Here is a 13,202-nt window from a genome sequence, read left to right on the forward strand (position 1 = left end):
TGCCTCAGGCTTTAGTGATGGAACCACTACTGTTTCTAATTTCTATCAATGACTTGGATTCAAAAACTCAATGCAATGTCATCAAATTTGCAAATTTTACCTAACTAGGAGGGGTAGTGGAATTGGAGAAGCAGCCCAGAAATTACAGAATAAGATGAACCCGATTTTGTCCGAATTCAACTATGAACTGGGGGATGTTTCTGGTCCCCCTCAAACTTAGTATCAGGAAATTGGATACTGCACTAAAGGGGCAGTGATCCAGTGTCATGAAACACCACATGAATTTCCAATCAGTCCCAATTGGTTTTACCATTTATCAGGTGAAACCAATTGGGACATCTACCCCAGTGACTTTTCCCCTATCTCAGGCAGCAGTACTGGCCAACAAGAGGTGCACTTTCAATGGAGGGAAATAAAGTAACAAAGGGTCCACAGTTTCCCCTCCAACTTCACATTTGTATTGTTTCATGGCCAATAGGAGAATACATCAATGTTCAGAAAGACCTTTTTTTTTAAATGAAGATTTCTTTTTCATTGGACTGTTACTGGAATTGTATTTATTGGAACACTGGTATGTAGGATGGACATATTTGATTAAAAATCGTGAATGGCAATGTTCTAAAAGAAAGCTTTTTGAGAAATAAGGGAGGATAATAATGGTGCAATGGAGCCTTGTTTCTATCATACTCAATGTGCTAATAACATCTACCAATGCTAAAAGGGTAATGTCCAAAAATATAATGAAAATGAAAAAAAAATTAAATGAAGATATTAAACATTGAGAAAAAGATGTATACGTGAAGGAGGAATTATATAACGTTGAAAAAGAGCACTGAAAGTTTATATCATATTTTATCAGCAGTAGAATGTGTGTTTCATACAACCATCATTTTATTATAAAGTAATGGTTAATTAATCCATTGGTAATCCTGATTTATATCATGGTTTGGATTAATACACACATTCAGATCTGATATTGAGTGCCTTTATGAGGCGGCACCGAGGCCTGGGGATATATCAGTGGTAAGAGTCAGACTGACTACTTTAAACATCAAAAAAATGGACTACCAAAGAATACAGTGGATACCAATTGTAACTAGAGTCTATTAGTCTCATCTACCTTCTTAGCTCAGGCAAGCTTTTGCTGTACCCTTTGCCTGCTCTTGCCATATCCCTTTCTGCCTTTTTCTTATCAAGATCAAATGAAGCACAGGCAATGGGTTACAAACAGTAATTTATTGAGAAGAGTAAAAGCAGGTTACTTATAAACTATTACAGACCCGGCCACATGTCACAGTTCTGACCACTCAACTCTGCCGTACTGAACACCATTTTAATAATAGTCCTAAACGGACTCCACTTTGTAGACAGTCATACAAAGTACATCCAAAATACGCAGCTGCACATTGCTGAACCTGCTATTAATTATAAATAGAGTGAAAAGAGAGAATCAGCTAGAGGAATGGGTGTTTGTGTGTGTGGGTATGCGCGTGTGGGTATGCGCGTGTGCCTAGGTGTCTGTGTAGTTGTGAAGGATGAAATATCAGACAATGAACGTGTTTGCTCACTACTGAGCCACAGGAAAACATGCAAGAAATATTGAGCAAACCATATCCATTAAGGCAATGAATATAGACCACATACTGTGCCTAATTATCTAGACCACTGGCAGGGATGCTGGCCCAATCATTGAACTGGTTAAGGTGCTGAGTAGTTGAGCCATATAGAACAAGAAGGTCCCAGGTTTGAGTCCCTGTCTGTGCTGAGTTAGTTCTTCTCTGAGTTAGAGAATGGAAAATCAGCGAGGATTTCTGCTTCTGATCATCATTTAATAAGCCTTGCTAGAAGTGTATGTTTATGGTCACTGAGTGAGAACAGATTGGGCTTGGCTATGATCTCTCTGTGGCTGAGTAGCTTTGCAATAATCACTGTTTAAATTCACACATAAACAGTGGCTACCTGGACGAAGTACCAGAGGCTGAATGGTGCCCATGGAACCCTACCCCAAGAAAGAGTCAATGCCTTCAGTAAAGAAGAGAAGGCAACGGGAGAAATTTGAGGGAGGGAAACAAATGGACTGCTGGAGCTCCTATACCCTGGGTGGGAGGGCACTCACCAGACATACAAAAAGTAAAAATGACCTACTTTAGGTGATTTGGTTAAAGTTGCAGACAGACAGCTGCTCATTTCATATCCAACAATACAATAACAAACTAATGATGCTGCATAGCTGACAGGCTGCTTGCTTTTGCTGAGGGACATTTTGATTCTGTCTGCATATGTGCCAACAATTTTAAACAACATGCCCATCTTAGCCTGGAGTAGGTGAATTGATCCAAATGAATCCACTGAATTCAGTTCAACTCAATTTAAATCACTTTGGTTCTTGACAACCTACTTCTGTGCTCATTTCTACACCTAAGGCATTCATTACTGAGCTTGCTCTCCCTTTACTCTGAACATTTAAGTCAGTTGAAACAATTCTGAGTTTTGACTGCAACTTTGGAGGGAGGGCCTCTTTTTAATTTTTTTGAAATACAGAGCTGAAATTTGCTTTCATCGTCTGGCATTCAAAGAGTGAATAAATAACTATAGCAATGGGAGGATATTTTGTCCTGCGTGTAAAGTTAAAGAATTTTTTTTTGTTAAACTGGGAGGGTTACAATGACAGTTTAGTGAAAAAATTTGCCTTCATACCCTAGTTTCTTGCATGTATGAAGAATTTGTAACATTGAATTTATTATTTTTTTTCTTTCTTTCTGTTTAGCGAAGGAATTCCAAACTGAACTGAAAGTATCAATGGAAATCAGAGAGCCGATGAAACAGCCAAAGCTACCAGTACCATGTCCTGGACAACACCATGAAGAATATAGCTCACCACATCCACGACCCCACTCCCGAAATAACAGGGAGAGAGAAGAGAGAGTGGGCGGAGGAGAGAGGGCACAGAGAGGAGAGAGGGCACAGAGAGGAGAGAGGGCACAGAAAGGAGAGAGGGCACAGAAAGGAGAGAGAGCCCAGAGAGGAGAGAGAGCCCAGAGAGGAGAGAGAGCACAGAGAGGAGAGAGAGCACAGAGAGGAGAGGCAGCCCAGAGAGAAGAGAGAGGGCCGAGAATGGAAAAGAGAGTTGAGAGAGGGCCTTTGCCTCTCCCACCTCAGTAAGTCATTGATTCTGACTGACAAAATTGCTTCAGGAAAATAATTTTAAAAATGGAACCATGTGTGAAGAAAGTCGATTCTACTAATGAGCACATTATCTCCTTAAATGCTGGAAAACCATCTTTGGACTTTTTGCTACAGTGGTTAAACCCTGAGGAATACAAAGCTAATTTCAGAAGAAATGTGACTCATGGATTGAAATTTCTATAGACCGCAAATAAAAAAAATAAGTAATGTATTGCACAACAGCCTAATTAATCATTCATTTTACAAGTTTATCTAAGATTTAAACTTATAACTTTGCTCATAAATGTTAAGACTTTTTACAAGAAGTATGGACATATACAAGATGAGGAGATGGAGTTTGCTTCTGCTGAGGAGTAATCATTGCAGTCACAGCTAACAATAATCTGGATACTTGATATCTACTTCATTTTTATATTTTCCATTTTTGGAACAACAACCAGATTAAAATATTTAAAAGTCCACCCTGTGGTGTTTTGATTGTGATTATGGTAGAAATACAGATATTACTGTGTATCAAGCAAAATCTTTTGTTTCAAACATTTCTTCCTCCCAAGCACTAGACTTGCTGAGTAGCAAACTTGAAATGTATCTGAGGGGAGAGAGAATTATTGTTTTTTAACTCAGCAATGTGGAGTGGTCTTATCTGTGTTAAATTATTGAATATAGAAATTGGGACACCATCAGAACAACTGGAAAAGAGAAGGCTGAAGAGTGAGGTCGTGTCTTTAAGATTATGAACGGGTTTTATAGGGAAGACGTAGAGAAGATGTTTCCATTTGTGGGGGAGTCCAAAACTAGGGGCCATAAATATAAGATAGTCACTAATAAATCCAATAGGGAATTCAGGGGTAACTTCTTTACCCAGAGAGTGGTTAGAATGTGGAACTTGCTACCACAAGGAGTAGTTCAGGCGAATAGCATAAATGCATTTAAAGGAATGCTAGAAAAACACATGAGGGAGAAAGGAATAGAAGGTTATGCTGATAGGGTTCGATGAAGAGGGGTGGGAGGAGGCTCGTGTGGAGCATAAACACTGGCATAGACCTGTTGGGCCAAATAGCCTGTTTCTGTGCTGTACATTCTATGTAATTATCGTGTTCCATTCCTTTGGCTTTAAGGGGGCATTGTCTTTGTGAAAAGGTGATTGGGGGGTAGCCTTTTTTGTTTGGGAAGGAGAAAAGCCAGAATAATAAATTACTTTTGTTGCAATGTTTGTGTAAATGATGCAATCATGTTCTTTAATATGATTTGCACCGTTTATAAGTTTCAGGCCTGCTGTAGATATTCTCTCAGGTTCAGTGGCAATGGTCTCACGTCTCTTATGCAGCAGAATTAACTCACACTGCAAGTATCTAATTATGCAATGGGGCTCAGGGAGTGTAATCATTTGTCCCCTTTGTTCTCTAAATTGAATACCAGGTTCTCTGTATGTGCCCTCATGTGCACTTCTCCAATCTTCTGATTGGCAGACTTATTTAAATTTTAGCGAAGTGAGACTGAATACAAATCCTTAAGAGGCTGATACATAATCGTCAGCAAGTAAAAGTACAGATTAACAGGTATTATCAAACCTCACTTATTCCAACTTATCCTCGGTCCCTCCTTGTAAATAAGGGGGAAAAAATCACATTAGCCGGCTAAATTTGCTTGATTTTGGTCAATCTTGGCATTGAATCAGACACTGGGCCTGGATGACTCTTCTTTTAAGGTAATCTGCCTGGGGTTTAACTCTCAGCAGACCTCACCCACTGACCTTCAGCTTGTGGGTCTTTTTCCTCTGATTCTCTGTCCGACAGGAAGTTGGGGTCTCAATTCCCTCCCCCAATCCAGTGGATGGCTAGTCTATCTGCCACTGTAAATGAGATCACCTCAGATCACCTCCCTGTGCCTACAATGTGAAAAATGCCTGCACTTTCCATGGCTTCACTCCTAATGGAACTTTTACCCCATGGTTGTAAATTAAATATGACCATAAAAAGTTATTTTGTTTTACCAAGTCCGATAAACCATTAAGTTCAAATGGGTGATAGTTTTAGCTGTTGAGATCTGATCATGTCCTGTAAATGATGCTTCATTAAAATGATATGTGCAGACAATTTTCACTGTACTGTTATTCCAACTTGGTATTTTTAGCTTTTCATTTGCTAAAAATGTATAATTTAAAATATTAAAGCAAACAGAACTATTCATAATTTTGCATATGAGCACATCTGTAGTTATTTGAAACATTTGGAGTTATCTAACGAATGGATTTCTTCGGTTAATATCCCCCACTAGTAGTACTCTTCTGAAATGAGACACAATTTTTTTTTCAGCATAGAGAAGATTTTTTTTCCAAGGAAAGACTCATTGGAATAGTTACACTTTTTAGTCACAAACCGAATCCAAGCAAATCATTAGTCAATGCATAACATTTGTTACAAATTTAGGTCGCGGTAGATAAATCTCGAGTACAGTGGAATCAGTCACTCCTGTAAGCAGTCTGTGGATCTTATTGTTGTGGGAGTTGACTCACACTGATCTATATCGATCTGAATAGTAGCAGAACCTGGAGGATTAACAATTAAACATCTCTGTGATGTGAACCAGATATCTGTGCCTTTGCACTTGAGTTTCTTCAATTTCCCTGAAGGTGGACTGACATAAGACTAGATGAGGCGACGTTTGGTTAGAATTGTTGAACTGCTTGGGAGGGATTTGGACTTTAGGCGATAGTGTAAAACGGGGGATATCGGATCTCTCACGATTTTCATTTCCATTGAAGTCAAGGAGAGAGCAGAGGAGCTCTCCCGGTATTCTGGCCAATATTTATCCCTGAATCAACACCAAAAACAGATTATCATTTATTTCATTGTTGTTTGTGGGATCTTGCTGTGCGCAAATTAGCTGCCACATTTCCATACAGTGACTACACTTTAAAAGTACTTCATTGGCTGTGAAGTACTTTGAGAATTCCTGAGATCATGAAAGGTGCTGTATACATGCAAGTTCTTTCTTTCTTTTGAGAGATAAATCATTTCACATCTGTATAATTAAAATCTACACTACTCAACTATACTGTAAATTGTTTAATTACTTCCCACTTGCACATTGTTTTTATCAGGAATACCCATGTGTTTTCATTGTACTGGTATATAAAACCCATGTACTTACCACCACTTGTCTATGTTATTTGACTTGACACTAGTATGATCTAACCTGAAGTACTTCAGGCAAATTTATAACAAACACTATACTATCAAGGTTTTTGCCCCCAGTGGTCACACAAGTGCAACTAGTAGAGCTTTCTACATTCCTACAGGTGCACAATAACTAGCTCACAGCTACGCCTGAGCTTGGTAAAGCCAGCTGTAATGTTAACCTTTTATTGCAACTGAGGTGAAATCTAGAGCTTGGGTCGAGGCAACAACTGGCAGCTGTATTATTGCTGTCTTTTACTGGCTACCTTCCAGCTCTCATTCTCTTATTTCCATCTCCAAAAGCACTGTGACCAAGAAGGAAAAGCAGCCACTAACGCACAGCTACACTCAATGTGGGAGGGGGGGGATTTTAATGGAGAGCTGGTTTTAGCTGGGGCTGGGGCGGGGTCTACCTGACGCCATCAGTTTGAGGCCCGGGCTATTTTAACTCCCGGGTCTCATTTTCATCCCACTAGACAGCTGTCCGCCCGAAATGGGCAGAAAGAGCCAGCTGACTGGTTAAAATCACATGGCCTATAGGCCACCAGCCAACTGGAAGGGGGTTTCGACAGGGTCTCATGGGTGGGAATGATGGGGGTGAGACCAGGGTCCCAAAGGAGTACTCTTGCTCCACCCAACCCGAGAAAGGAAAGTTTGACACTTACACTTTGTGGCCTCATCAGTCTTCAGAGCAGCTTTCACTGAGCGGAAGCGCCCCCTTGGGCATTCCACTCATACCACAGTTAAAAGGCCATCGGGGTCCTATCGATGTAGTAGGATCCTGATTTACATGCGTGTACGAGGGTCCCGCCTTATTGAGGTGGGGTAACATCCACCGCCAAAAACAATGGTGTTAAAATCCCTGCAGAACGAGAACGGAATGGGTCATTGGCCCCCCAATTATCTGCCCCCTTCCAATTTCTACAGGGTGGGGGGAGTTAAAATTCACCTCATTGACTCTGCTGTGAATTAGGACATGAGGCTGGGGCATGTATGTTGCTCTGCCTGTAAAGCTAAAGAAAAATTAATTTTACAAAAGTGCAATGATAAACCTAAGGCAGTTTAATAAAAGAACTTGAACTTTACACACAAAGCAACACATACTCACAACAGCCCTCCTAATGCTATGGGGGTGATTTTAAAACGGAGCTAGGAAAGGGGCAGGGGGTCAATTTAAGGTCGGGAAACCCATTAATATGGGTTTCCCGGGATTTTGACGTAAGGACCTCTTTTATTTTTTTTCTCTCGGTTTCCCGTCCGACTGACTGGCTGATTGACAGGCTGGTCTCAGTCGGACGGGAGAGCAGTCAGGGAGAGGACATCAGCAGGTAAGTCTGCAGGTAAGTCTTTGTTTGCATGGACCGGGGTGGGGCTGGGGGGCATGGGTGGGCACGGCGGCATGGGGGTGTGGGTGGGCATAGGGGCATGGGTGGCCAAGGGGCACGGGTGGACATAGGTGGGCATGCGGGTCGCAAGTCATGGGGGATGGGATCGGGGGTCAGTCACGGTGTGGCGGGATCAGGGGTTATTGCGGGGGTCCACGATCGTTGAGGGTCGGGGGTCGGGGGATCGGGGTCGGAGGGGGAGGATCAGGGGTCGGGTTGGAGGATCAGGGTCAGAGGATTGGGGTCGGGTCGGAGGGGATGGATCGGGGTCGAAGGATTGGGGTCGGAGTAGGGGGTCGGAGGGGATGGATCGGGGTCGGGGAATCGGGGTCGAGGTCGGGGGTCTGTGATCGGGGGTTGGGGGTTGTTGGTCGGGGGGTGGTGGGAGAGTCAGTGCAGGTAGGCTTGTTGGACCTGGGGGAAGCACTCCTGTTCCTCCGGGCCCACAAGCTGTGCCTTTCGAGGCACTTACCTGTTAGTCTCGGGCCTTTTCGCCTCTTTTCATGATGCGTAAAACAGAAAACCCAGGAATTCCGGTCCCTCGGGGTTGAAATCGGGAATTAGTGAAAAATGGATTCCCGGAGCGTCCTTGAAAGGATTTAAGGCCCGACCCGTCTGCTGGGAGTGGGTTGGTCGCCTGCCCCTCATCCCGTCCCCGTGAAAACCGGAAATGGGCAGGTTGGAGGTGGTTTGGGGGTAGGTCTGTCCTGGTGGCAATTTTCAAAGCCCTCCCGCCCCCAACTCACCCGTTTTTTACTTTTAAAATCGAGCCCCATATCTTGCGATTCCTCAGTGTAACGCTGTTGATGATGACACCTCTGGGGCCAAACATTCAGCTGTGGTGCCTTTGAAAGAACATTCGATGGATAAATACTAGATACAAACTTTAAAGTTTTTAGATATATATATTGTAAAATGCTTATGCATGTACAATATTATAGAACATTGGCAGTCAGTTAATGGTATCAAGGTCAAAAGCTGCTCTCAAAGCATTGTAGCCCTAATATTCCTCCCTGTCCTTTTGCCTGAATGCTAGACAAATGCTGCATGCATGAAGTGTCCTGTGCAGTCTAGGTCTCCAAACATCCAAATTTAGTGGTCAGGATCATTTGTGTGGCCCAGTCGTGGCCCCAATGCAGGCCTACCCTCCTCCCCTGGAAAGGCCTTGTGTCTGGAAATGGGGGCAGGAACACAGGTGCAGCTGCAAGCTTAAGGGACCTGCAGTTACAGAAATGGCCACTGGACATAGGGGGCTTCTGGCTGCTGTTGGAGAACAAGAGACAAAAGGCCTCCAGATCCAAAGATCATGAAGGAAGGTTTCACTTGGCTTCTTAGACCATCCTTACATTGCTGCCAGGCCCCTTCGAATCTCGTCTGACTCCTCCTCTCTTTTCTCCATAGTTGTCCTTGTTCTACACCTGTTGTAAGTGCAGGCCAAGGTCAGCCTCTTTGGGGAAGCCCTGCAAACCTCAGGGCGATGTAAAGGGAATTTTCCCCCTTTTCCTCTCTGTAGTGCCATGGAAATGCGAAACACCCGCATGCTGCAAGGCCTCCTAAGCCCTTGCCTCCTTCGTTGTCTTCTTTGAGCCTCCACAGTTCTGTGCTGCCGTGCTTGCTGCTGCTGCTGCTGTTCCTTCTGGTGTGGCAGCCTCAATGGCATTGCCAGCAACATTCCCAATTCCCATCTTTCCCAGTACTCCTGCAGCCAGTGAAGTGACAGAGCACAGTTGCAGCCAAAAGTCAGCTGTCCAACAGCTATTTAGCGTTAAAGACTTTCCAAACTCAGCCAAAGCAGCCAAAAAATGGCTCCAAAAATCCCCAGCAGCCAAAAGTGACTATCCAAAGCCATACCTTAATGGAGATGGGGATCCCTTTAAATATCGCTGATTCAGCCTGCTTCCTGAGTGTTCAGGCTATGTTTCTCCGGGTGGGCTAAAAAGTGTAAACTCCCAGCTTTGGGAGACCCCGTCCCTGACCTCACCCATCTAATGCTGTTGGCATGTCAGGGATTGTGAGAGGCTCCACCTTTTAATAAAGCTTGTTAAATCCCCAACATAAGGCCGAGGGGCGCAGTATCCAAGTCTTGGCCTAATTTCCAGCCCTTCCGGTGCACTCCTACCAAACTTTTGGTGGGAGCGGACTGCCGGGCCACAGATGTTTGGCCTCCATGAATTAGGACTTTGAAATGTAAAGCAAGTAAGCTTGATATTTTTTTAAAAGGCATGAGCCCAGAGGTTCTGGTGGTGGAATGGCACTGCTGTGGTGGGGTGGGAGGCAGCAGTTGAGTCTAAAATGTGCTGTGGGCAGGGGTGGGGGTGATTTTGTTGAGAGGGGCAGAGACCTGGTGCAGCGGCAGGAAATAAAAGGGCAAGGGCAACACTGGAGGAAGCAGCAAATCTTGAAGACAAGGATGGCAATCGGAACAGAGAACAGCAACAATCTTCTTGAAATCAGACCTGAATGTCCTGAAATTTCAGAATAGGGGGATGGCTGTTTAGGGTCTGGGGCAGGAGACACCTTGCGTCAATAGTTCACACTTTGTGGAGGAAGGTGATCATGGCAATGAGTGCCACCTCCTTGACCCCCGGAACTCCTTTGCATCGTTGAAAGAAGTTTAATGGCCTTCAGGTGCCATGGGAACCATTTGCAGAGAACAGCTTAGAAATTCGATGGCACCCACCCATTTTTCAGGCATTAACCAGGTGCCTAAGCCTCCAATATGGTGGGCAGGAAATGTGTGCTCATTACTAGCCGGAAGTGCCATGCCCACCATATTGGTATAGGCAAAAAAAAGGCGTCCAGGGCCCATTATATATGCAAATAAGGGGCCTAACTCCTGCCTGAGGCCCGCTGTGCAAAATCAGGTTGCCCAGAATGCAGCTAGCACTAGACTGGCTGCGATCAGGAAAACCAGCTCTACATGTAGCCTAACCAGCGGTCCTTAAATGGACCGCTGCAGGCCGCCACCAAAATTGTAAATTTATAAAAAATACTTATCTGAATGTGTAGCCAGGAGGTGAGCAGGCTCCACATTTAAACTATGAGCCGCTGCCGGCCACTGCTCGACCCTCCTCCTGATTGCTGCCTCGATCCCCCTCCCGATCGCTGCCTCAACCCCCCTCCCAATCGCCATTCTCTCTCAGTCGCCCCCCCCCCCGCCCCCCCCCGATCGCCTTCCTTCCTGGTCTCCCCCCACTCCTAAACGGCCCCTCTCATGGTCGACCTCCTCTCTATTACCTTCCCTTCCTCTTTAAGCACTTACCTGAGCCCGCTTCCAGCAACGCAGAGGCTCGAAGTTCCAAAAGTCTTCACCGGCGAACTGCCAGGTGTCCAGTTCTGCTCATTGAGACACAACAGAAACATTCATGCATTGGAGGCAGTGCAGAAAAGAGCCAGGAGACTGATCCCTAGTGTCAAACCAGCAGGTGTCCGCAGCTCGCCCCTGTCTCATTTAAATGAGGCCTGAGCCCTAATATCGGGTGAGCCTCAGGCCTACCCATTCAAGCGCTGGGATCGTTCCCCGAGCCCAGTTCATTGCTGGCAGTCCGACGGGAACAAATTCTGAGGCCAACAATATCAACTGGCTTCCAGGTGATGGTAACAAGATAACTACCTGCACCTTTCTGCTACACATTCAGGTAACTATTCAGTCCATCTTAGTTCATCCATTCAGAAAAACCCTAAAGGTGCCCCCTCCCCACAACCTATTGCAGCAACCAATTTGTTCTTAAATGATTCCAGGGTTTTCAATTCCAATCATCTATTTGGGAGTCCACTCCATGTGTTTCTCACTCTGTGTGAAGAAGAACTTCCTGAAACCAATCTAAATGTGCTATTTACCAGTTTAAATTTGTGATCCTTTGTCCTACTCTTGCAATTTAATTTAAAGTCAGATTTACCTTTTCCATATCATTTACTGTCTTATACACCTCTGTAAGATCATCTCTCAGATGCCTCTTTTCAAGCCTGAAAGGCCCAAGTTTCTCCAGTGTTTCGTCATAACTCAGGCCTTTGATACTAGGGATCAGTCTCGTGGCTCTTCTCTGCCCTGCCTCCAATGCTTGAATGTTTCTGTTGCCTCTCAGTGAGCACAACTGGACACAGTACTGATGGTGTGGTCTGACCACAGCACTACACAGCTTAATCATGACTTACTTAGACTTATATTCTACTGGTTCAATATTTTATTGCTTTTGTTGATTACTGCTCTTCAATGATTGGACATGTCGATTGTCGCACCTGCTAAGATTCCGAGGTCTCCTTCAACTTCATTCTTAGCTATTTCAGCACAATTTATGTAGTATGTGCATTCCGTCATTTTTCCTTCCTATGTCTGCCCTGAGAAAATCAGGCTGTGTGTTTTGAGCAGCCCCTATTACATTACTGCCAGTGCTAAACTACTATGTGCTACACTCAGGGCACAACAGTATTTATCCATTACTGTACTTGCATAGAGTGTCTCACGAAGGATGATTGCTCTCAGGAAGGTTCAAATTGTATGAAAGCAATGTGTCGTGTCTTCCAATCTGTGACGGTCGGTGATAGATGCTCAATAACAATCTGATTGGTATTTAGGCTATTCTTGGGCACATTTAACTCAGCTGTTATCACTTAATCTGGAGAAACCAGGATGGACTACGTACTACAACAAAGAGGTTGGCAGCAGTAGAGCTTAATTACTAACAAGAGGTATGCTGCAGAGCACCCTCTGAGCTGCAGAACTTATCGTTCTCACCATCTTAACCATGACGTCCCTTATTCATATTTTGGCTTGCACAAAAGCGTATAGTTTGAATGCAAAGAAGTGGGAATAAAAGATAATCTTTAGACTTGAATCATCACACAGGAAGCACGTTGTCCAACACACCCGCATCTAGCTGTAAAAGATTGCCTGTGCTTGAATCCATCTAACTGTTTGTTAACCACATTAAATGCTGCCTAGACATGTGGTTTGTCAGCAGAATATGTAAAAACCATAACACGATGGCAGCTGTTTTTTGTGGGGTATTGTTGACTACTTGCATGTTGTCAAACTAGTCTCATCTATTATATATAAACATTGATCAGTCTGTCACAACATTCTTTTTCAAAATGCATGGAAAACCATAAGAGAGAGATAGGAGCAGGAGTAGGCCATTTGGCCCCTCAAGCCTGCTCCACCATTTAATGAGATCATGGCTGATCTGATTTTTACCTCAACTCCACTTTCCTGCCATTTCCCCATATCCTTTGACTCCCTTGCTGATCAAAAATTTGTCTAACTCAGCCTCTCCTCTCATTCTTCTAAACTCCAATGAATATAGACACAATCTGTTCAATCTTTCCTCATAAAACAACCCTTCCATAGCCGGAATCAACCTCGTGAACCTTCTCTGAACTGCCTCCAATGCACGTACGTCCTTCCTTAAATAAGGGCACCAGAACTGTAAGCGGTACTCTGGGTGTGGTCTCA

At 44.0% G+C, this 13,202-nt stretch overlaps 1 protein-coding gene across 1 annotated transcript in view; it reads left to right on the top strand.

Moving 5' to 3' along the window:
• The window catches only part of LOC137327286 (T-cell surface antigen CD2-like), a 28,931-nt gene extending 25,284 nt beyond the window's left edge, over window positions 1-3,647 (top strand). The window contains exon 5 of the mRNA XM_067992939.1: window positions 2,768-3,647. Within this exon, the coding sequence (XP_067849040.1) occupies window positions 2,768-3,162 (395 nt within the window). The 3' untranslated portion in view covers window positions 3,163-3,647. The remainder of the gene's footprint in view (window positions 1-2,767) is intronic.
• The last annotated feature ends 9,555 nt before the right edge of the window (window positions 3,648-13,202 follow it).

Source organism: Heptranchias perlo, chromosome 11, assembly GCF_035084215.1.
Source record: "Heptranchias perlo isolate sHepPer1 chromosome 11, sHepPer1.hap1, whole genome shotgun sequence".
Lineage (NCBI taxonomy): Eukaryota > Metazoa > Chordata > Chondrichthyes > Hexanchiformes > Hexanchidae > Heptranchias > Heptranchias perlo.